This window comes from Argiope bruennichi, chromosome 4 (assembly GCF_947563725.1).
Source record: "Argiope bruennichi chromosome 4, qqArgBrue1.1, whole genome shotgun sequence".
Classification (NCBI taxonomy): domain Eukaryota; kingdom Metazoa; phylum Arthropoda; class Arachnida; order Araneae; family Araneidae; genus Argiope; species Argiope bruennichi.
This window is the reverse complement of record NC_079154.1, coordinates 103973979-104000958: the sequence shown is the minus strand read 5'-3', so window position 1 is coordinate 104000958 and position 26980 is coordinate 103973979. Positions and strand designations below refer to the sequence as shown.

General features: G+C 28.8%; 1 protein-coding gene across 2 annotated transcripts in view; it reads left to right on the top strand.

Annotated features, from left to right (window-relative positions):
* Positions 1 to 3851: 3851 nt before the first annotated feature.
* LOC129965887 (ATP-binding cassette sub-family C member 4-like) overlaps positions 3852 to 26980 on the top strand; it is a 104984-nt gene continuing 81855 nt past the window's right edge. For both annotated transcript variants that reach the window (XM_056080148.1, XM_056080149.1), the window contains exon 1: positions 3852 to 4162. In XM_056080148.1, coding sequence (XP_055936123.1) covers positions 4089 to 4162 — 74 coding nt within the window. In that variant the 5' untranslated portion in view covers positions 3852 to 4088. The remainder of the gene's footprint in view (positions 4163 to 26980) is intronic.

Below are 26980 nucleotides of genomic sequence, written 5' to 3'. Positions count from 1 at the left end.
TGGTAGGCGTTTATACTAAAGGTGTTAAATATCTAGGTACCGAATTTTATATCTCTCTTCGTTTCGTAATTATCGTGTTGTTATATTCAATCAGCCGGGCAGACAGACTTCCTTCGCACTGATTTTGCTTAAAATTTGGTAGAAATCAGCAAATTTGGTTTTAAGTCTATATACCAAATTTCATCCGTCTAGCTCAAGCAGTTTTTGAGTTATCCTTGTCACAAACCGACAGACAAACGGACATTTTCCAAAAATGTATATTTCGAACTGAGGGAGGTCTAAAATGTAGATATTCACCAAAATTTCGAGCTCTAATTTTTTGATGATGGCTACATTTTTTTCTATACTTATTCGTATACTAGACAGTAAAAAATGGTACTACAAAAAAAAAAAAAAAAAAAAAAAAAATCAAAGAATTTTAAAGTTAAAGAACTTCTTATATATTTCACTCAGAAGTGCTTAGAAAAAATCGCAGTGCCGCAAAGTTAAGTGTGTTATATGATGCATCTTCAAAGGAAAGAAATCAAAATTCATTAGTGATAGTTCATTTAAGATCTAAATCATATTCCTCATTTTCCATCATGTGTGTAATCAGTTTGGAGATAAACGAGCTGTTCTGATAAAACCCGCTTCACTTATTTCAATAGAAAGCTTGATATTAAAAAAAATTAATTAGAAATCACTGGATCGATGTGCTTCCATGAGCGACAAATTCGTCACATTTTAATTTCTTTTGAATGGATTACATGAAAAGGATCATTGATTCAATCGATCTACATGCTAGGAGCGCTAATTTGCCATTTCTTTCTATTTTTTTTTTCAGCGAGGTTGCATGAAAACAATCATGTACAACAATCATTTTGTTTTTTAAAAATTGGAAATGTATTAGGCATATATGTAATTTTTCAAAATGTTTGGCGATATTTGTTTGGACGTTATGAAGCAGTTAATATCGCAGTTTTGAGTATTTGGTGTAACATCATGATTCTCATTAAAAGGTTTGATAGAATTCATTTAGAATACTACTGATTATCGACACTGCTTCGTTCAGCGGTTGCGAACTGGCTGTTTTCACAAGCTGTTTTTCTATTCATATGCAACATTCGCGATTGAATCAAAATAAAAAACAAAATGTTATTTATATGCAGTGTTATACCTGCTTATTTTGACATATTTAAAGAGAAAATGGAGGCACTATTCTCTCAATAATTGAAGCCAGTGATGTGTTGGTTTTATTCATTAAATTAGGAATTTTATGAAATATTTGAATTATGCATTTTAATATTATTATATATTAGAAGTGATACAATAAAAAGACATCAATGAGAAAATCAACAAAAAAATGAGATTCTGATCACAAATTCCAATGTTCGAAAAAATAAATGACCCTCTATACCTATAAATTTATCTGGGCCATATAAGAAAATATAAGGAATCTGAGAATCATAGTGCTCGTCCATTTGATATATACACTTAATTATAGATTTAAACATAATGCCTTATAAACTAATTGACTGAATTGTAGATTTAAAGATAATCCTTATAAACTAATTGACTGGATTGTAGATTTAAACATAATGCCTTATAAACTAATTGACTGAATTGTAGATTTAAACATAAACTAATTGACTGGATTGTAGATTTAAACATAATGCCTTATAAACTAATTGACTGGATTGTAGATTTAAAGATAATGCCTTATGAACTAATTGACTGGATTGTAGATTTAAAGATAATCCTTATAAACTAATTGAGTTAATTGTAGATTTAAACATAATGCCTTATAAACTAATTGACTGGATTGTAGATTTAAACATAATGCCTTATAAACTAATTGACTGGATTGTAGATTTAAACATAATGCCTTATAAACTAATTGACTGGATTGTAGATTTAAAGATAATGCCTTATGAACTAATTGACTGGATTGTAGATTTAAAGATAATCCTTATAAACTAATTGAGTTAATTGTAGATTTAAACATAATGCCTTATAAACTAATTGATGGATTGTAGATTTAAACATAATGCCTTATAAACTAATTGACTGGATTGTAGATTTAAACATAATGCCTTATAAACTAATTGACTGGATTGTAGATTTAAAGATAATGCCTTATGAACTAATTGACTGGATTGTAGATTTAAAGATAATCCTTATAAACTAATTGAGTTAATTGTAGATTTAAACATAATGCCTTATAAACTAATTGACTGGATTGTAGATTTAAACATAATGCCTTATAAACTAATTGACTGGATTGTAGATTTAAACATAATGCCTTATAAACTAATTGACTGAATTGTAGATTTAAAGATAATCCTTATAAACTAATTGACTGGATTGTAGATTTAAACATAATGCCTTATAAACTAATTGACTGGATTGTAGATTTAAAGATAATGCCTTATAAACTAATTGACGGGATTGTATATTTAAAGATAATTCTTATAAACTAATTGACTGAATTGCAGATTTAAACATACTGCGTTATAAACTAATTGACTGAATTGCTGATTTAAACATATTGCCTTATAAACTAATTGACTGAATTGCAGTTTTAAACATACTGCCTTATAAATTAATTAACTGAATTGTAGATTTAAATATAATCCTTATAAACTAATTGACTTAATTGTAGATTTAAACATAATGCCTTATAAACTAATTGACTGGATTGTACATTTAAAGATAGTCCTTATAAACTAATTGACTTAATTGTAGATTTAAACATAATGCCTTATAAACTAATTGACTGGATTGTATATTTAAAGATAATCTTTATAAACTAATTGACTTAATTGTAGATTTAAACATAATGCCTTATAAACTAATTGACTGAATTGTAGATTTAAAGATAATGCCTTATAAACAAATTGACTGAATTATAGATTTAAATTAGAATTTATTATAAACTAAATGACTGAATTGTAGATTTAAATATAATGCCTTATGAAATGTTTGACTTAGAGATTCAAACATAAAAAATTTTGTAATTTGATGCACCGGTCAGGCTTACTTATTTCCGGAGATATTAATGTTCCATACACATAACAAATTGTTTTATTGTATTGTGTTAGAAATGGTCAAAGATTCTTAATCTTGACAGAATGTTTAAATTAATGCATATATCATAAATTCCGAAACATTGGTATTTATTGTAGCTGTTATAAATTGAAAAAAAAAGTATTAACACTTTAGAATGAAATATATGTACTTAAAAATATGTATCAAATATAAACATAAATGTGTTATCAAGTTAGTATTAAAAATTCTTTCAAAAAATTGAAAAGAGTTTAAAGGCTAAGTACTTTAATTTTAAATTCAGAGCATAGTTTAATTATTTATTTTTTTACTTGGTTACTTTTTTTATGTATTTATTATATGGAGAAACACTGGTATCTTTACGGAAGAATTCAATACATTCTAAATCCTGACGAAAGAGGCATTTTAATAGACGACGAAAAATCTTTATTGTTTTATTTTCTTGAAAATAACTTTATATAAATGAACTTCTGCATGGACGAATCGGATTATAAAACAAATAAACATCATATTTTCTCGAGTAGAACTTGGCATGAAAAGTCAGGAGATTAAATCTCAAGGTTTGCCGATTACCGAAAACTATGCGAAATTCCCAGGACGATTTCAATATTACACTGACCTTTAATAATGTTTACTACCTCACTTCGAGGTTCTTTCCTGCAAACCGTTTAACCTTCAGTCTTACTTCGAAACGAGGATCACAGATGGCGCTGCAGTCGAACTTGGCAAACGAACCGCGAAATTCTCTTTGTTTACGCTCAATTTTTTTGCTCATTCTATCTGCTCTTGGAGTTCTTTCTCCTCCGTGCTTGACAGTAGAGGAAGATCAGAGAGTTAACTTATGGTTTTGCTTATCAGTTATTTTGCAAAAGCACGTGATTTTTACAACGCATACAATCAAGAGTTAATTTACAGAGTGGATTGTCTGATTGCACATCTGTTAAAAAGTTCTTAAAAGTGCAGTTTTTTCAAACTCGGCAGTCAATTTGCGCCGAGACATCGAAGTGCCAAAAAAAAAAAAATCCTACTGGTCTGTAGTTGGGATGGATTTTGAGAAGACAAAAGAAAATCCGAATCCATGGACAACTGCGAACTTCTTTTCCCGCCTTTTCTTTTGGTAAGTTTACATTTTAAGTTTTGTCCGCATTATTTTTTAAGAAACTTAATATATTTTGATTAAAGTTTAAATATTTTCTAAGTAAGTATTTAATTTAAAGTATTAAAGTAAGTAATTTAAAGTATTTTCTTGAATAAGAAAATTATCTTATTACTAAATCTATTTTTATTGCTACCGCCTCACTATAATTAAATGCCATCAATTTAGGAATATCACTAATTCATGTATGTACTTTTTAATTGATTTAGGTGCTATTAGTTTAAACTTCATCTTAGAAAAAATCTTTAATTGATATTTAAATTTATTTATTTTTGCCTTTTTTTTTTTTTTTTGACCGAGCATCTATTTATTATTTGGGTAAACCAAATTATTATGAATGTTAATCTTTGTAATAAGAATTTTCATGCATTTCTATAAGATTTACTTTCTAAAACAATGTGCAAGTTAAATGTTTGTTACATTAAATAATCTTAATTACTTACAATCATATAATAAGTTTAAAATTTGATAGTCAAGAATTTGATAGTATTATATGATATGACACTACGTTATTTGAACAAACTGGAAAGAACGAAAATTAGTTTATATATTAATATTAGGCGTGAAATGAATGTAACGATTTCGCAGTTCTTATGAATTTATTTTTATTATTAATTAGATTGTATTTTATTATTTTATTAGATATATTTTTATAGTAAAATTTTGTTAGATCTTGGAAGTTAATTGAATTTATTAAAATGTTGTCACAATTATCTTTCCCAAATTTATCTGTTATGTATAAAATTTAAATTCCATGGCAGATATGTTGTTAAATTAAAATTTGAAAGAACGATTCTCAATACCGAAAGCAATTACGTAATAAACACTCCGTCACCGAAAAATCTGAAAGAACAAAAGCAAGAAAAACAAAAATTTCAAAAAGACAGATACTCGTATTTCTTTATATTAATTTTTCAATTCGCATAAACAACATTATCAATCAAGACTTCGCTTGTTTATTTTTATGAATTCATGTTTTCATTATTATTTCGTAAAATCGTTTGCATTATTTTGGAGTTATTCAATGAATATTTCACTGATTTTTTTACGAACGTAAACTGTTTCTTATCACTAGAAATAGTCCAGCTCTGTATTATAAATTGATGTTCAGATATCTAATGACCAATTAATATTTTTTGACAAAGTCCATCTAAGAGTTTTTAGAAATTCGGATTTGCCTTCTAATTAGAGCCTTCTAAATATAATCTTCCAACTTTTTATGATTTTTTTATATATTTTTGCGTGAAATCGGAGGACGTTTTAAGCATTATTTACATCAGTTGGCCACGAATTGCGTGCAGATACTTTTCCGAGTACTATCACTGAAGTGCACATTCTAACCACCAAATTAATTGGAACACGATTTTCACCTTGTGCAAGAGAGAAAAATTTAAGCTATAATAATAAATTAAGGATTAGCAGAGAAATTCTCGTTATTCGAATTTTTGTCCCAATTTGAGAGAAAAAAAATCTTTTTGTATGAATAAAATATCCTAGAGTATTCCGTATTCAAGTTATTTTGAGTTGTAAAGTAATATTTATGCATATTGCCAATGGTAAAATCGTCTATCCCTTGGTAACTCCCCTCCCCCTATTTCGAATGAATTATTCTTGTAGTGAGAATCCTTAATGATTGCTATGATTTTCTGCATGTTATTAAGCTCTAGTTAAGTTATTAGCTCAACAAATCCTTTTTTATACAGAGTATTTATAGCTTTTTTGTCTTTGAAATAATAATTCATTTGAAAGGCGATTGCTAAGAGAATAAAGGGCTTTTATTGGGTTGTCTAGTAATTTATCAGTGTTTTTCCAGATTATTTTTTAAAAATTTCATTGATCTTTTGATACAAAGGTTGGTTTACTGGCTATACATTTTTTTGTAGAGCAAAAACGAATCTTCAGAATTTTTTTTTAATTCACAGAGGATCACGGTGGCTCAGTGATAAGATCTGGGTTTGGGGTTCGGAGAATTCAAGGTTTTGATTCTGCTGAATGATTCCATGTACGTGAGCCTGGTGTATGTCAAATATTAAATCGTGGGCCATCAAGCACATGATGCACTTCAAGTGTTAATCTGATTATCTGACCGGGGTTCAAAATTACAGGGTCCATCTTAAAATAACGGGTAGTGTTGCTTTCAAAATGGGGTGCTTATTAAACTAACTAATCTAGATACAGACCAAGAATTACTTTTGGGATCTTAACACCTCTATTAAACGCAGAAAGAAAATGTCTTTGAAAATAGTTGGATTTATCCACTTTCCATTCCATTTTAATAGTATCTTGTAGAAAAATAAATTCTTTTTCAAATAATGTTATCGTATTTTAGTTTAGTTTATAGGGCGTGATTATTTAATCATCCTCTAAATATAAACATTAATACCTAAATATTCAGGGTGATTATGTCGGAAATAACTTTATTAAAATATAAACAAAAAATATGTACTATGTCTGTATTCAATTTGTTTTCTACTCTTCTTTATTTTTACAACCCACCGGAGTTTGTAAAAAACATAAACCCTCGGCGAAAACCAAAACTTGATAACCCATAACTGGAAAATAAATGAATAATAAACCCATAAAAATTTTGAGGGTGTCTTGTGAAAATTGTATCACCAAACACATTTACAAAATCATTTTTGATTAAACAGTTGATAAATGGAACGCCAGTTTATTAACTTTAGTCAAAATAATGATTTTTTTTTCCTATTTACATCATTTTATTTCCAGAAATTTCTGTGCCAAGTATTTTCGTTTCAGCGACATTTTAAAAAGAATGACTTTGTGTTTTTGATGCCATTTAGAAGCGAAATGTTTGAAGGAAATTTTGCTGCTTATTCAATTGAAATTTTGAATACAATTAGAAAGAGTAATTGGAAAAAAATATTTTGAATCTGATAACTGTTATTTGAAATTTGTTGCTGTTCCTTGTTATCATAATTCTATGTAATGTTTAAAAAGTCATATTTAAAAAAAAAAGGAGAAATCAATTGATCAACGCACAGCCAATTTGAAATGTTTCCATTTGGATATAATTAGATATGTGTCGATATTTACTAAGAATACCTAAAAGAGCGAAGTTATTTTTCGACTTTTTAAACACATTCACTGCCAAGATTTCGCTGCTCCTAATAATATGACTGTTGCTTTAGATTAGTTGTTCCAACCGCGTAATTAGTACTCAGACCGACTGCACAAGGAATTTGTTAATTATATGTTATTTCTATTAAATGTGAATAACATAAAATCATTGTCTAAATTTTAATGGGTCATTTTCTAACCAGGACGCATAATTCGAAGTGCTAGGTAGGTCAACGTGCGAATGGAATTAAAAAAAAAAATGCACATCTGTGAAATAAAATTTAGAAGCATTGAAATAGTCGATTATCGGTAATTTTAAAAGCCAGTAATAATTAAAATAATGCAAGCATGAATGATATATTTTGCTGCTGTTCTTAATATTTTTTCCCCGAAGTTATTTCATCCACCTTTTATTATATTAAGGTGGCAGTATTCTTTGTAAAATAAACCTGAGAGAAGTGTTCTTTAGACGCTGATTGTTAGAAAAATTAAATATAATTATTATATTTTAGTATGTGTGGGTTTGAATGTGAAATTCGTGAAAAATAAAGAATAAAATATTTTATTTAAAAAAAAATATTTTAATTGGCTGTTAAAAGATATGCACAACATTTAGAACATACAAACAATTAAAAAACCGTTGAAGGCTGACTGTCTTTCATACAAATAAAAATCATCGAACATCATCAACGGATTTTCATTTCTCCGCCTGGCGAATGTCACAGGAGTTTTAGCCTTCTGACGCTCCACTTTTTCGATGTGTTGCCATTTGTTAAAATCTAAATCTTATCCCATATATATGCTAATGAAAAATTTAATAAAAGAAAAATCGACCAGAGGAGGACATTCAATTCAAACCGTAAAATAATAATAATAATAAATTTTAAAAAAACCAAGATTATTTCGGTTAATCACAAATCTCTGGTTCCTTAATATTGATAGTAAAGGTTCGGAATTTAAATGTAATTGAATCTAATTTTTAAAAAAATTTCGAATTAACTATTACAAGCACGAGGGCCCATTTCCTGAATTATTATTTACCAAGATATTAATTTAATTAATTAATACTTTTATTAATTTTTAAACCACTTAACGGAAAAAACATTTTTAAAGTTAAAAAAATATTATTTTTTTAATTAATTGGTTTAAAACTGAATTACAAAACATTAAATGCCTTGATAGAAATAGTTCGGGAAATAAACCATTATGCTTGAAAGTATTAATATTTTTAATATGTTCTCGGTTTAATAATAGCTAAAAATCGAAGCAAACTGATAACACTTTTTCAATCCTTGACTCTGACAACCATTTAGGGTTATCTGACGTAAGATGACAGCCATAAGCAGCCTGAACATTCCATTTTCTGATTCTTTGTCTAGGGTTGTTCCAGTCTTTATTCTCTCCTTCTGCAGATCATCGATGTTAAAAGTCAGATAATCGAATAGTTTGAATATAGAAATCGCGGAAAGTAAACTTTTTAACCCCTTGGCCTACGAATTTTCTTAACCTACTAATTAGATGATACATTCTATTTGGGACATTTATTATCAATTCCTATAATAATATAAGGGTGTTTGAGATATTGAAGAGTTTTTAAATTATTTTTGCATTTTTAATTACTGAATGCTTACACTTAATTGCAGATTTAAAATTACAAATTCAGTCATTCGCTGCCCGTATCAGACTCGTTATTGCATGGGGTTAATCAGCTGTAAAAATAGACAAGTGCTTTATTTTTAACAATTTAACTGTGGCCTTTTTTTATGGTCTTAATAGACAACATTTTCTTTTCCAAGAATGTGCTGTTTTACTTATTCCATTTAGAATCGATAGAAAGCGTGAAATGTTTGTGAAATTTGTATGATTTTTCTATAAACTTGCACCATCTTTGAGTGATTTAATTTCAGATTATAGGTTTTTAGGAATTGATAAATCGGTGCCGCATGACGCATGGTTACAACAATTAGCACCTTAACTGTGACGCCTGAGGATCGTTCGTGCTTCGGGTTATTACATTTTTAAATTTAATATTTAAAATAAAGTCATTCATAAATATTGTAATTCGATGCAAAAATGACATTAATGAAGTGTTTGATAAATTTTTAGTTGAATCAGTACGACAGCATATTCCCGAAATAGAAAGCATAATTTCATTAGATATCAGAGAAAACTATGTAGTTAAAAGTTAAATAGAAATGAAAATTTGAATGCTATAGCATTTTGAATCACAATGAAAATACAAGTTGTAGCAATCATGCCTGTAAACGCATTAATATGTTAGCACTAAGCACTTCTAGGTCGATTCCTATAGGAAGACTCTCTATTGCAATGGTTCACATGACAAGACTTCTGGAAAATGTCTTCAGTTATTTACCGATCTTAGTCACTATTACCCGAAATCACCCTTCGTTCAAAATTCTATAACGCTTTGTCCATATTATCTTTTTGAACAGGATAACTAGAGTAATTTTGTTTCGATTTTAACTGGCTTAGAATATGTTAAGAATTCAGTTAACCATGTGATCTTCCTGGGCGGAGCTAGCTGCCAATCATGTATACGAGGTCTTCCTGTTGTTGTTTAATATATATATATATATATATATATATTTTTACCAGTAGAAGCGAACTGGACTTCTGTACTAGGGGGAGTGTTATCTCGGCTCTCTCTCTCTCCCGAGAAATTTTATGTGTAGTTCTCTAGGCCTTCTACACTTTGGCGTAATCATGTGCCTTTTGTTGTCGATGTTACGAATAAACCCCATAAAAGACAACATGTGTCTTCAAGTCATTTCACCCCAGGACACAACCTTCACTTTCGAATAAATTATTGTGCAATCAAGAAAAGCAACAGTAATTTATTTACAGAATATGTTATTAGAAATATAAAAATCTCGGATGAGTAGTTCGTAAATAGGTTATCTAGTTCAAAGGGGTGGAAATGATGAAGGGGGTGACATTTTCATTTCGCTATAACTCTCTTAATATTGAAAATAGAAAGATGAACCCAATTATCCAAATAAGTACCTCATAAAAACGAAGAACTTTTGTACTTCAAGTTTTTCGATAACTGCAATGTCGTAGAAGATTAGGGTCTGAAAAGTGTTTTCAAGCTCTCATTTTGACTGTTTCTAACATCAGCAATTGATGTTGCCAGATAGTACCTCAGATGTCTACCTCAGAATCTACCTTTGCCTTCCAGCTTGCCGAGAGGAATTATTTTTTAATACTATCCAAAGACATGAAATTTCTATTACTATTTGTTGGTTTGGTTTCAAATGAACTCACTGTGGGCTGGTACACTAAACCGATTTTGAAACCTTTTTGTTTAAATAATAGATTTGATTTTTTAAACAAAAAGCTACTATTTAAATCTACAATGAATTTTGAAATCAAATTATTTTATGTAGAGAAGTTTTATGGTACATGTATTTTAGGTATTAGGCTATTCTTAGTGAAGGAAGAAATGATAGGGTCAGATGAGTTTATGATCTCGTAAAAATGATGTAACATCTTATCTAAGAGTCTGTAAAATTTTATCTGTAATAATTCAATTCTAGTGTTACATTGTTAAGTTTTCAAAGGCAGCCAAGCAGCATGACTTATTCAAAACTATTTTTCTCATGTTTTTTTTTAAATTTTATTTGTAATAATTCAATTCTAGTGTTACATTTTTGATAAATTTTCTAAGGCAACCAAGAAGCGTGACTAAAGTTATTTAAAATAGTTTTTCTCGTATAAGGTTTTTTTTTTTTTTGCTCAGAATTATCGGAAGTGTGGTATTTCTAATACCGAATTAATAATAATCTAAAATGAATTGGTTGTTGCAAATTGCAAAAATAATATAGAACGATTAGAATTATTACAGAGTATATAAAATAAATTACAATAGATTTCGAGTCCAGTGATAGTAAAATTAATTTTAATTTATTAATGTATGTAACTTTGTTTTGGATGAATTTTTTTTATAAAAAGTTCGAAAATAGCTTTATTTTTGAATATTTGCACAAAAAATATTGAAAAAGAAAAAAACTAATCAAAATTTACCAAATAAGTGACAAAAGTTTTTTGTTTTTTTTTTAATTGGAAAAAGGTGTTTTTTTGCCAAGTATAAAGCAAAGTATAAAGCAAAAGTATAAAGCAAAAATCTTCTAGTTTAAGAGTTATTAAATGATTTACTTAAAATATTCATATAGAATTATTCAAGAACTATAGAACTATTCTATAGTTTCTGAAATAAAAAATAAAATGACTTTTTATCCATTCTTTAAATATTAGTATTGGACTGAGAAATAACACGACATTTTGAATTTTTTTCATATTGTGAAGCACTAAAGCAGCTATAAAATATTTCTAAAGGAATGCATTACTTATTTTCTTGTTCAGGAACTACAGAAAGTGTTGAGAAATTATTATACCAAATTCGAACCAAAAATATGCATTAAATTTTAATTTACGAGGCTTTTCGTAAGAAAATTCTATCAAAGATTAGAATTTGAGAAAATAGGATGTAAAGATGTAAAATAGCATTAAACCGTATGTAAAAGCAAATAAAAAAAATCATTATAATTTCCCAAAAAATAGACTTAAAAGCAAAACTCTAACGGTTTTATAAACATTCATTTATTGTTCAAATATTTAGAATATTAAATTAAAAAAAATCATTATTAAATTTAAAAAATTCATAATTTCGAAAAAAAAATGACTTTTTAATATAGTTACCGATTTTAAGTGGTTTTCGAAGTTTTCACTATTGGCTATTTAAGAAGTGATCACTGTTATCATATAATATTTCTGAAAATGCATCCATCTCAAGGTCAAAGATCAAGTCAAGCAGCAAGAGATTTGAAAACTTAAGAACTACGCATGTCTTATTTCAAAGACATAGATTAAAAGTAATCGGTCTGGCTAATTAATTCTGAGGAATACGACATTTAACCCAGTAACATTACTCAATTGTCTTTTTAAAGTTTCTTCCGTTTAAATTGCTCTCAGTGATGAGTCGTAATATGTATTCGCTTTTACTGTGAAAGCTTTCGAGACACAGCATGCCATTTTTACACCTTGTTTCCACCCCAAGGTTAATTGTTGCTCTTATAATTTTTTAAAAATCTTAACTAATAAGGTTGGTTGGTTGGTTGTTTTATTGGCACAAGAGCCAATTTAATTAATAAGAGAAGAGGATCTATGTCTATTTATTTTCCTTTTCAAGGTCAGATCGTTTGACCTAAAGCTAATAAATTTAGTTGAAATAAACTTTGGAGGGTGAGAACATTCACAATGATTCTCTTTTGAAATTATAATTATTTAAAAAATAAGCGAGGTTTTAATATTTTTTAAGCTTTTTTTATTTTTTAACTTTTTAACTTTCTTTTATATTTTTATGTACATAAAATTTTTCAAAAACCTAATTACTCAAAAATCTTATTTATAATTAAAATTAAAAAAACTTAACTTTTAATGATACAAATTTAGTTATGGGCATTTTCTTTCATGAATTTTGATAATTAAAAATTGTTTTTGAATGATTTTTTAATAATATTAAAATTAAAAGAAATTCAAACCATTTTCTTTGCTTCATCAAACATTTAATTAATTTGTTCATCATTGAAAATTAAAAAAGAAAGTTTCTATTTAATATCCGTGTAATTTACATTAAGAATTAAAAAAAATGAAGTGGCAATAGTACTGTGGTGAAAGCTTATAAGTCAGCTACGCTACCCGAGCAATTGCTTTTGTATCGTGGTCATGTTATTAGACTGCCAACCACAAGGTCCCAGGTTCTATCCTCGCTCATCACAATTCGCCACAGTACTATGAAAGATAGTATGCAATTAGAAAGAACTTTAACCAAACAATTACATTTGAGTAGCAGTACAGTGATATGAGACGTGACTCCAAAAGAAATGTTTATGTACATAATGAATTGAATAGGTGTAAGGCTATTTAAACTATCCGGGATCAAGATTTAATATTTAAAATTATTTTGTCGAGGGACTCATGAATATCAAATTAACGCATAATTCAAACACATTCGTTGTCATGATTCATGCCTACAATTTGGATAATCTATCTAATCGGATGATCCCTATATTACTATCCCTATGCTGTATCTTAACTGTAGTAAAGAAGGGATCATCTAGTTGGATAGCAGATGTGAATCACAGATGAGTCATGTACCAGCCAAGATGTGAAGCAAAATTAAACATAATCAATAATTACGGTGTACCTGTTGAACACCAAAAGTGGCTAGTATTGAATGAAATCTTGGAAAAATTCCTTGAATAATAATCTTTAACTGCGCATGTGTAAAACATAGAATATTTTTTCCTTTATAATTTCTGAGTCAGATATGTAGATTTGTATTTATATAAAAAAATATTTACTGTCAAGATTTAAAAAGATGTCGTCATTTAAGTTACTCTCCAAGAGAAGCTTAAATGTTGAGAATATTTCCATATTTATTTAATCTCCGAATAGTTATATAAAAGTTAGAAATATTCCAAATACCCATGCATATTTATAAAATAAATAACGACTCATTTAAATTGCTACAAATACTATTAAGTCAATCACATTATAATTAGCATTTTAAACTTGATATAACATAATTCCGAGCTGCTTAAATTGTTTGCGACAATTTGACGGAGTATTCTTGTTTCAACATAAACATGCTCTTTCGTCACTCAGTACAGATGATTCAGAGCTAGTTTGTTTTCATGGGCAGTGAAGAAATGAATAGGACTGCCTTAAATTCAAATCTCAATCTCACAAAGCACCTGCTGGATGAATTGGAATTTCGAATTCAAACTAGGCCACAACAACCTACGTTATTAATCCTTATGTTCATTTTGTATAGTATACCATACATACAACTTTATAAAAATATACTACCACTATAAAATATATAATATAAAAAATATAAAATATATAAAAAAATATAAAAATATAAAATATAAAAAATATAAAATATATAAAAAATATAAAATATATAAAAAATATAAAATATAAAAAATATAAAAATATAAAATATAAAAAAAATGTATAAAATATAAAATAAGCTACCTATATACATTTTTTTTTTTTTTGCTTTTCTTCAAAAAAGCAATCTTGCCACGATAAGGATTAACTAAACTGATAGTTTGCCTGTGCAAGAGTGGCGTGCAAATTCAATTAAAACATTATAAAAATTAGTGAATTGCCAACCTCATAGTGGATAGCATCTTGTATCAGTAACTATACAGAGCATAAAGATGCTCGGGGTGTTTTTAATTATGTACTATATATCAGGTTATAGTTCTTTTGTTACAATTTACTTTAATTTTATAATGTGGATAGTTTTACAAAACTTATTTTGCGATGTCCAATTTACTACAATCTTAATTGATTAGTTTGAATAGATATTCATTCAATTTCCAATATTTATATAATTTAATATATTATTCGAAGGATCAAAAAAATATATCAATTTCTGGAAATTTACAAGAGAATCCTAATTTAGTTTCTCTTGTAGGACATTAAATTTAATTTATCCTTTAACGCTGTTAATTATCAGAATCATAATGGTATGTATCTTGTATAAACTGCCCTATATATTTATCTTTCACTTTAAGAATTACTTAATTTTTTTTAAAAAAATTATTATTTAGTTAAATACCTGTTGAGGAATTTTTTGCCATTTGTTGAGGAATTTTTTGCCATTTGTTGAGGATTTTTTTTTTGCCATTTGTTGAGGATTTTTTTTTTTGCCATTTGTTGAGGATTTTTTTTTTTTTGCCATTTGTTGAGGATTTTTGGTTTTAATTTGTTGAGGATTTTTTTTTTGCCATTTGTTGAGGATTTTTTTTTTTTGACATTTGTTGAGGATTTTTTTTTTGACATTTGTTGAGGATTTTTTTTTTTTGCCATTTGTTGAGGATTTTTTTTTTTTGCCATTTGTTGAGGATTTTTTTTTTTGCCATTTGTTGAGGATTTTTTTTTTTTTTTGCCATTTGTTGAGGAATTTTTTGCATTTGATTTATACATTTGACCGCTTTCCATCTGTCCAGATCATGTCCAAACCATTTCTCAGACATTAAAATATTCTTTTGCTGTAAGACCCATGGGCCGATATTCTTCCTTAATGTTCTTTGTGTATTTTGAGTTAATCAGACAGGCAGACATTCTAAAAATATTTTTCTAAACTCTAAAAGATTTAAATGTAAATATTGATCAGAATCTTCAGTCTTAATGTTTTGACAATCGCAATAGTCTCTTTTGTGTGTAATTTGTGTACAAGAAAATAACCTGGAAGGGTTAAGAATTATATTCAATATTTCCTATTTGAAAATACGTAGAACCTTATTTGCATGTTTTTCCATGTCTGCATCATTTTCCCAGTAGCAAGAACTACATAAAAACTTATGGAATTGCTTTCTGTATCACTGCAAAAAGCCACGGAGGAGATTTGATCGGGTGAGATCGAAATTAATAGTCTTAACTCTTTGCACTCGGATGGGGCATCTCACTCACCAGTCAAGACGGTGCATCATTTTGACGTTTTATTTATTTATTTTTCAATTTTGATTGTTAAAAACACCCACAGACTGGTAAAAAAGATTCATTTAAAAAAAAATTGAACTTAAAACAAATATGTATATTTATTTTTCCAAGCTATAAACAAATCTATGTATTAGGTGAATAATTATGTATCGAATTACTTTTCTGAGTACAAAGCGTTAATAGAAGAAACTAAAAGCAAGGGAAATTATCGTATCGTTTGTTGAGATACATACCCTGATAAAAAGGCAATGCGCGCTTCAAATTCATTGAACGACAATGCTACATCTTACTTTCGCCACATTTTGAAGCATAGCTAAAAATAAATGTCTTTAGACAATTTTTTGGGGAAAAAATAGTAGGTGTTTCGTCTTTGACACAATAGAGGACACTTTTCTTGGCAACGCGCACTAAATTATTGATAGCTATTTACATATAAGCAATTGAATTCTGATTTTATATCTCAATTCATTTCTCGGAGCCCCTACCTACACAGTAATCAGTGTCATAATCAGTGCTTAAATCAGTGTCAGCAGCCAAATCCCGCGCAACTCTGCCTCTCTCTTCACTTCATCTCCTTTCAACCGTGAGGCCGGAGCAGCTACGAGGTTAGAGGCATGTCAGTATGCATTGTAAATAATAAATTACATTATTTTGAATTTGTTTGGTATATTTTTTTCGAAATGGAACGCATTGTCCTATTTAACATGGAATTCTTATCGAAAAATTTGTTTCATTTAACGAATGTTTAATATTACGAGTAAGATTCTGGAACAAATTATATTCGTTAAGCGAGCTTTCACTGTTCTTCAAATAATTTCAAATTTTTACTTTTAAATTAAATTTCCTTGAGTGAAATGTGGCAATAAACTTGCAATAATTAACGTTGTCAATAAAAATATTGATTATAGATCTTTTCATTTTATTTCAGATTTTTTGTAAGAACGTATAGACGTCACTTTTCTGTTTTATCTGCAACACAAATAACACTGTTTAAAATTAAGATATTATTACTTTAATGCTAAATGAAAGGACTGATATTTCACGATCTCATAAAATTGTGCTGCAAGATAAGTAACTTAGATTATCGTGACACTGCAGCTTTAAAAAGGGTCGAATCATCTACGTCGCATCTCTGTGGTTTGTTTGCAACCATTTATGTGGCTATACAAGGTAATAATTCATGGAATAAAGAACTTACAAATTATTGATTGATATCCGATTTTCTGACATGTCATAAGAACGTAGACGTGTGTATGTAATATTTGTTTTACATTTAGAAAAGGAAATTCAAAAATAGGACATGCTATGATAGTTACTTACTGTGGACAATATAAATTGTAAAAAAGAATGCATTAAAGAATAATTTTATTTTGAATAAATGACAAAAAAAAAGATAAATGCAGTGGATTATAGTAAATTCGAATTACTTTAATTTGAAATAGTTGGTATCTCGATCTTTTTTTTCATGCTCTGGTTCTTTGAATTTCCTATGAAGAAATCTTGGAATTTTATCCACGGTTTTAATTAATTTCAGTATAAAAAGAGTAGTGTATATTTTTTGGTTTTTATTTCCGATTATTTTCGAATAGTTAATCCCCATTCTAATGTTAATTCACTCTCTCGATAATTTTGTGTCTGTGTATTTAATCGGAAAAAAATTATTGAAATTTTTTATAAAAATTTGAAAACATTACATGTGAATTACATTTTATTTTGAACTTTTATTGCATAATTGGTATGTTCTGTGTATAATTTGTTTATTATGAAATGAAATTGTTTTTAAGTTTTTACAAATAGTTAATTAAAATAATTATTATTCATATTTATTAAAATTATTTATTATTGATTTATTAAATATTATAATGTCTTAATTTTTAATTTAATTAGTAGTCTTAATTTAATTAATATTTTTTTAAGGATTTGTTAGTAATTTTCAATAGTTTAACATTTCAAAATTTCTTTTGATGCATTCCTTTTTAGTCACAGTTTTTCTTTGAAATTATGAAAAAATTGAATTTTTTCGTGAGCTTTCAAAAGTTTGAATGTATATAAATGGCATTATGATGGAACGTATGACCACATGTATGTTGTAAAGGAGTATTAAATAAGATATATTTTTGGATTTTCGATCGTGTATTGTCTTGTATGGAGATTTTTTAAAATCATTTTTAAAAATATGTTCTCAGTTTTCGTCTTATTAATTTTCGCTGACTTTTTCAGTGATTTCAGCGTATTTCATATTTTTCATTCTACGGCCTTCTTGCTATAGCTATTCAATTACTGACCTCTTTGTCACTAATCGGTATTTCAATGCATCCTCTCGATGCCTGTGCATCCATTTATGTAGTAAACATTGAAGATATTTTTGCTTAAAAGAGATTAATTTGTACGACTGGAAAAATGGCTCAGAAATCTCGGTATCATATATTAATGCAGAGTTAAAAATGCTTTCATGTGCTTTTTAAGTGTATGAGGGCTATCTTCGTAGAGAAAACTGATGATTTTTTAAATTTATACATTATTAACCCCTTTACATACAATGACGAGCCTGACACGCGTATTGAATTACTGAAATTTTAGTTTTGTTGTTGTTTCTTATGGCACTTGCCACGTACAAGCCCGCTGTTCGAGAACAGCCGATTTAAGCCTAAGGGGGAGCGCCTCTTGTTTTTTATCGTAGAGCCAACTTGGGTTAAGAGTACGACTTGACTACTCCCGCATCTCTCATTCGCTTGCACAATCCATTTTTACAGGAGGGCACATTCACACATCTCACAGATCGAACAGGAAGAACAACCATGCCCAAACCGGTTCGAACCCGGGACGCCCAGATCACGGGGAAGACGCGCTACCCCTATGCCAGGACGCCGGCAATTTTAGTTATAAATCTGCTATTAAGAGAAAGTATTAAGTAATTTAAAATGTAAGATTCGGAGCATTTCAGTATCTCAAATGCTCTTTATATCTCAATAGGAGTTAAAATAACAATCAATGACTTAAATAAGATTTGTCATCTAATTAGAAAGTTTAGTAAATACTTAAATCAAGAGATAATTTTTTTAATACTTTTCAAGCTCTTCATTTCTCTGCGTTCTCTCATTACTTCCTGGTCTTTTTGATCATATAAAACACAGCGGATCTGTGCACAAATATTATCCCAGTTTTCAATTAAAAATAAAATCTATTGAAAATTTTATACTTCATAGTATGAACACGTTTGTAAATTAGATAGCATCAAGATTTTTTTACTTTTTCATATACGTAATATAGAGAAAATATTGTAATCGTCAAAAAATTCGAGCTCTATATTTTGACGATTCTCCATTTTTTAGATCACCCTGAGTTCGAAAAACACATTTTTAGAAAATGTCTGTTGCAAAGATAACTCAAAAATGATTTGAGTTAGACGGATAAAATTCGATATGTGGCCAAATTTGTAGACTTCTTTCAAATTTTGAGCAAAATCCGCTTAGATGGTCCATTTGTTTAAATATAAGCTAACACGATATTTACAAAAAGAAGAGCGCTAGATAAATAAAATTCGGTACGCAGACTTAACATCTTAAATATAGACACCTATCAAATCTTGAGCCAAATCCAATAAGAGGTTGACCATCTGTCGGTCTGTAGTTTTAGAGACATGTAAAAATAATTCTAAATTGCAATGATTTAAATATATCGAATTTGGTACGTGATTTTGTGACTGCAAGTCTTGTTTTGTGTCAAATTATTGATTCAATCAATTGGTAAAAACATGTTTAAAGCACCAATTCAATTTTCGGATACTATTTTTGCATGCCAGAGATAAATCGTCAAATAACTCGCCAAAGATGACACGATAGATTCAGTAAAAATGCTAAATTCACGCCAAATGCTAATATTTCGTAACTATTGTATACCAGTGTTATGCGAGGTGTTCTCTAGAAAAGTTTTGTTCTCTAGTGAGACTACTGCCGCTTGTTAAAAGTCGCAACATTCATTTGCATTTTTACTGCCCAATATACTACTTTTGTAGGTATTGAAGATACTAAATAGTCCATTCGAAACTACGAAAATATACGCATCACGAAAACACCACCACTGAACGGATTCCTGCTAATCAGAATGTTTACGTACGAACACGAGTAAGACGCACTCAGGACCATGGCAGCAAGGCTTGAGGTGGGTGTACAGATATGCATCGGGCATCCGCAGATCTGTCATGTAATGGGCATATATCATAGCGCCCTATGTGTGTATTCCTGGAAATAAAATCTTTACACTTATAACAGCTTTGTGAATCCGACTCTTTACCGACTTTTTAAAGAAAATTTTCATGAATAGGAAATGATCGGCACAAATTCCGAAGCAAATGCATTAAATCATATATGAAATCTGGATTTCTCACTTCAACACTTGGAAGATTTTTAGTGAAAAAGAAATGTATTTTATCATATCAGTGCATCAAGACATTTCAATCAGATTATGCATCTCGAATTGCTTTTATGCATTGCTTCTGCAACAGTACGTTGCATATCCATCTCTGAAACATCCCAATTTCTTTATTTCACATGGGAATGGTTTTTTTCATTTCCCACAATGTTCTTATATTAATAATGACGGATATCCCTTGTAGCAAGCCCAGCGCTGTTCTACTATAAAGTTTATACGGGGATTCTATTTCGACATTCGAAAAGACAGTATGCTTGATACAGGAATCGTTTAGAAATGCTTTGTGCAATGCAAATTTGACACGTAATTATTTTCTGGGTACTTAATGATCATTAAGAACGTGTTTAAAAATTATTTATAATCAAAGCATAGTATTGTTTTAAAAAACTTTTATGCAATGTTCAAAAAATTAACTTTTCAGTAATATCAATTTTATTTTCATACAGTTTTGTTTTAGTTTTATATGTTTAAAGAAAAAAAAATTATGTTTTACAACAATGGTTTCCATTTTTTTTAAATGTGTGATATTTATTCACCATCGTGTTGCAATGATATAAAATATGGTTCTTTTGCGTCTGCACGATATCATTTCTGTAATAAAGAGTGAATTTTTAAAAATTAAATAAATACAGGCACATTAAAGTATTAAATATTATCGTGCTGTGATGTCTCAGACATATCTACATGTCTGAAGCACAAATTAGATTTTCGGATACTTTTAACGGTATGCCAGAGATATATCGCCAAAAACACTCGCCAAGGATGCCACTACAGATTCAGTAAAAATGGTAAATCCTTGTCAAAAGTTAATATTATGTAATTGTTCTACGTCAATGCCATACAAGGTAATCAACGTCAATGCCATACAAGGTATCTGTAATGATAGGTTTATTACAGTGTGCGAAAAAGTTTTGGAATAACCACTCTCGCTGATTTCTTTGGTAAGTATGCGGGCTGGCCTTATAAAGTAATACCTCAGGCCTTATCTCGTCCCTTTGCTTCTGAATTGTTGAATATAATTGATGTTTCTTGAAGAAGTATTGCTACAAATTTTAGATGAAACACATCTTTAGGTATCTTAGGTAGACCAAGTAATTTTTATAATGGTCTGTAGCACCATGGAAATTGCTCATTTCAGTCATGAAGCTATGGTGTTTGTAAGCTGTTTCCAACAAGGAATCGATATGCCCTTATATATCGATTGGATGGATCTTACCATTCTTAAAAACTTGTTTATTAGGTGTTGACACCTTGCACATTTTACTTTGGTTGTACGATCAATATGCTATGGTTCATTTTATTTCATTAAAACCAGTACAAAAATAACTAATACATCACAATTCTGCCTATTATGAAATTTTGAAAAAGGTATCTGCTGGAAGCTATTAAAAGAAATGTTAAACATGACTTGCATGAAAAGTTTATCTGCCTTTTCTTTTTTTTCAAGTTCTGTCAACACCTTTTGCTTAGATTGCAGTTTTACGTTGCCACTGTTTATTTATGACAAAAGAACAATACAATGGACTTCCGAATGTCTGTGAAATTTATTGACGTGACAACCGCAGGAAAAATGATCGATAAAAGACGCAAATCGAGACGAAAATGTTTTTTAATTCTTTTTATTTATAGTGAGAACTGACACATATAATAACTATACGACATATTAGATTTCTGTACTTAAAAAATTTGTTGGTTTGCTTTTTCACACATACACGCACAAAAACACCCTCTATCTTTTTTTGTTTTATTTGTCTCTTTTTTATTTACGATCGAAATTTTTTAGCAACATTTTGCGATTAGAAAGCGAGGATATTCGAGAATTTATTGTAATTAAACGATGAAAAGCTTAAATTTCCCTTCAACATGCTAGTCTCATAAGATGGCCTTGGAAAGAGAATTAGTTGGTTTCAACATTATGTGCAAGTGACAATAACGCAGTCAAAACGCTACTAATCTATTCTTGTGAAGATTAAAATTATGGAAATACTAGATGTTGTTAACCTTTCGGCAATCGGAATAATTTCCATCCTTAACACTTTAAAGTGCCATTTTTTTCTAGTCATGGTATAGTAAAATATTTTTTGAATTGAGAGTGGCTTAAGAAAAATGATTCATTTAGCTTATTAGATAAATTTAATTAAACGACGTGTAGTACAATATTAGTCTGAAGCTCCATATCATCTAGACATATTAAAAATTTTTCCAGACATATAAAAGTTTATATAACATAGAAATATTTAGAAAAAAATGAACTGTTTAGATTTGGTGTGATATCTAATTTGACATTTCAAAAGTTTGAGGAAGTTTCATGAAAAAATTTCAGTATCATCATGATTCGATTTTTATTTGTCGCCAAATGGTAACTGTGTCAATGATTTTATTTCTATCTTTTTACACTGAGTGACAAGCGAATTCAAATTTATAATAAATATGAGAACAACTTGATTGTGAAATAGATTTTTTATTCTTGTGAGATGAGAATAGTGAAAAGTTCTCCATGTGTTTGGATACGTTATGTGTTAAACTTAACAATTTATAATTTTTTCGTTTGATTAATTAATATTAATTAATCAAATGAAAACATTAAATTTTAATTTTTATCGAAAACTTTAGAGGACATTTGAGAAATATAAACTAACGATTTAATTATTTTTGCATCTAAATGTAAGCAGTCTATTTTTATTTGTATAATGGTTTCCCTGTATTAATCACGAATTTCTATCTTATTTTCGCGGTGAATTGATATCGATGACTACAGCCTTGGTTTATCTTTCATCGATTGAAATCGATTCATGTTCTCCCTTGGCATTGTTCTATTGTGATACTGTGAATCTGACATATTATTTGCCAACGGATTCTAATGCCCTCCGCGCTTTTGCGCATGCGTTAGGATGAGTTTAATTCAACAAAATATGAATGAGGGGAAAGATTAAAGGAGGAGATGTTTACATCTATACTTATAATAAAGCTCAATGTGTGTGTGTGTGTGTTGGCGCTCTACAGGCCAGGTCATTTGACATACAGCTACCAAATTTGGTACATGTATACCTTAGAGGTCGGGAATGTGCACCTGGGGTCCCTTTTTTTGAAATTTTAATTATTAATTAAAAACTAACTTTCCCGCCAAAAAAATCTTCCATTTTCCCCACCGCCAACTTTTCCGCCAAAATAATCTTCCATTTTCCCCAACGCCAAATGATTTAGGCTTTAGTTCTTTTTTTCTCCCAACAGTAATGAGGCTAGGGTTAAGATTTTTCGGCGGATTATTTCAAACGATTCTGTTTATTTTCTTAATGTTTTATGCATTTAAAATTAAACATTGTTAATGAATCCATGTTTCAGATTCATTCTGAAGTACTTTTGAATTAAAATAACACAGAATAAAGGAAATTAAAAATGTATAATCTGCATAGCGTTACCCCAACTGGCGTAGAAAAATTTACGCATTTGCGTTACGGTAAAAGGAGAAGAAAATTCACGCATGCGCATTGTTTTCTGATTGTTGGCATGGCAACCATTATTAACGGACGATTTCAATTACTTTTAGGTTAGTTGTATGCTTTTGTAAATAAATTGTATTTATGTTAGTTATATATTTTTTGTATATGCTTTAGTTTTAAGTACATCGTTTTTTAAATAGTTTTTTTAAACCTGTTTTCAATGATTTAAATTATTTTTTGGTTAGTTGCATGCTTTTGTAATTAAATTGTATTTATGTTAGTTATATATATTTTTTGTGTATGCTTATAGTTTTAAGTACATCGTTTTTTAAGTAGTTTTTTTAAACCTATTTTCGACCGATTATTTTAAACGATTCATTTTATTTTCTTAGTGTTTGATGCATTTAAAATGAAACATTGTTAATGAATCGATCTGTTCATGATGAATCTGAGAAAATTTTGTTGACAAATTCTTAAGATATTACATAAATTAAGATATTCTTTAGTGCCCATAAAGTTTAAACGCTCAGTGACTCTATTATCAGTAATCATATTATTAAAAAAAATGCTTTGTTTCAGTAAAAAAATATTATTATATTAATTGCAGATTAATCATTTACACTTTAATTTAAAGCATAAATTCTACGAGGGGTAACAGAAAATTAAAGAGATACATATCACGTTATGACTGAAGGCCTTTATAATATTATGAGTGAAGTATGAAATATGTCTATCAAAATTTGAAGTTTTAAAATATTTTTCTGAAGAATCTATTAAAGTTGGAATTGCGTAAAATATTTAATGGTACGACCGGAGTTTAACCCCTGCGTTGCCCAATTTTTAAAAATCGCCAACAACGGTCTTGCGAAATGTTCAAAAGCAAAGGAGCAGATATTCAATTATAGTGCATAATAAAGATTGTCAGCTTTGGCGCGTTATCGCAACTGGGCGAAGAAGGGGGTTAAACTCCGGTTCAACCTATTTAATTATTAAAATTTAAATGAACATTAAGATTGGCGAACCGGCTGGTCGCCAAAGGCGGCTAGTTTAACAATAAAGTAAGTTCCGGAAAAGGCGCACATTCTTCCACATCTCACCCCTTAGTAAGATAAAATCGTCGAAAAGTGGTCATCTCAGGATACTGAAACGAACAGTATCTCGTAGAAGAAGCAACGGCGTAATTCCATAGTGTGACGTAATATAGAAATCAGATACTAGATACAATATTAAGTTCTCACTTTATTTTGACTTCAAATGAGTTGATTCCGTTATGCTTAGTGAATTGCCATAAAGCCTAATTTGCACTGTAATAGTATAAAGGCAATTGGAAAAAAATCTATGAAATACAACGAGATCGCGTTACTATTAATAAAATATTAAACTTTATATTACATAAATATTACATTTAAAAACCTTTCTCCTAGTCAATATGACCATATTATTGAGTCGTCTAAGAAACAAAACCCACATTTTCAAGTAAAGTGATTAACAAATTATGATATACTTAATTTCATAGTTTGGTGGCCATAATATTTTAAAATGTTGAGAAAAAAAACAATCATTTAGCATTAGCAAACATATATTAACTTACATATACAAAAAAAAAAGATGAAAATTATCTCAAGGCATTTAAATTCATTGAAAGCTTGATTTAACAGACTTTTCAGTGGAAGTGGCAAAATCCCTATTAATTCTAAGAAGTAAGTTCAAGTTCAATTAGTTTCAAAAGAACATATAACATACCTGAAAACTGTGAGATCCATAGAAATCTCACTATAAATAGAAAGATCAGTGATCCAAAGAATTAAAATTTGCGTAAATATTATTTTCTAAATTTTTTTTTAATCTTGAAATCAAAGAATGATGTCTTCATAAATGCTTTATTTCATTATGTTTAACCTACTTTGTTTATTTTGGGAAGACAAAGAATAATATTACTGCACTTTTATTGCTATAATATTTTTTATTTTACATATTGTTATCTCTTATAGGACATTTGAATTTCATTATTAAATACCCTTTGTCAAAATATACAATTCACTAAAAGGGGTCTGAAAGATTTCACAGTAAAACTTCTTTTCTAAATGAATTTTCAAAGACAAGCTTGACTAAAACATTATCTTTTTTTCCAATCACCAATTTAAATTTCATTTCAGCAATGATGAAATAAATACATCGTTAACACAAAATATGTGATTTAAAAGTGAAAAAAGGAATTAAACTTCTCTTGTAGACGTATCGGATACCGATTGAATATTTTATTTAACAGCAAGTCGTGAAACAATATGCAAAATTCTAGGTTTGCGGGAAATAGTGGAAACATGATTATATCGGCAAATGAGATTTTTTAAATAAATAATTAGATGAAAAGGCAAATTTAATCGTGTTTATAACTGAATCTCAAACAATAACAAAGAAAATGAATTGAAGTTTTGGTAAATATTATATTTCCAGCAATCAAAGTTACTGAAAGGATAAATTTCCGATTAAAATGGTATTAAATAAATAAAAGTCAAAATAAATTACATAAAAGTCGTCTGCGTACTACAATAGGTTCAATATTTGCTGCTGAATAACGTAAAAATGTCGATTATTTTTTAATTCACAAAAAGTTTTCAGATTTTTTTTTAAAGAAATCTGTTCAGATTTTCATGTAGAAGCCTTTTTCAAAGTATATATACCGAATTAGATAATTTTTAACCCTTTGCTCGAAAGAGATTTTTAATAATAGCTGAGAATTTTAAGTTTTTTAAAATTAAATAATGGCAACAGTGAAATATGTGCCATCATATAGATACATCAACCATATTTGTAGATAGTCGTCCTAGTATCGCTTTCGTACGCTTGGCGAGATTTTGATAAAAATTGTCACTTAGGTTCTTATTTGATCGACTGAATATGTTATAAGGGTAAATCAATCATTTCTGAATACAATGAGCATTAAGTAGTTTGAATGTATATAACTGATGGACCAAACGAATGAAATTATATTTCACATGTTTCAAATCGTCAAGCTATGAAACATAGGAGGGTTAAATCTTCGTTTATGAATCCTGTTTTAGTTGCTTAGAACAATTCGAGCAATTTTGAAAGAATGAAGAAAGAATATTTTTCATAATTCTCCTGTAATTATTGTAATGGTAAATTAGCTCTAATTAAAACCATTCGAAATGAAGACAAATCATTAATAGAAATTTAACGGTTGGGACAAATTTTTAATATCCAATGGGAAATACCAAAAAACTGGGACTGACAATCTAAGAAGGATAATTATATGAAGGAAAATTGT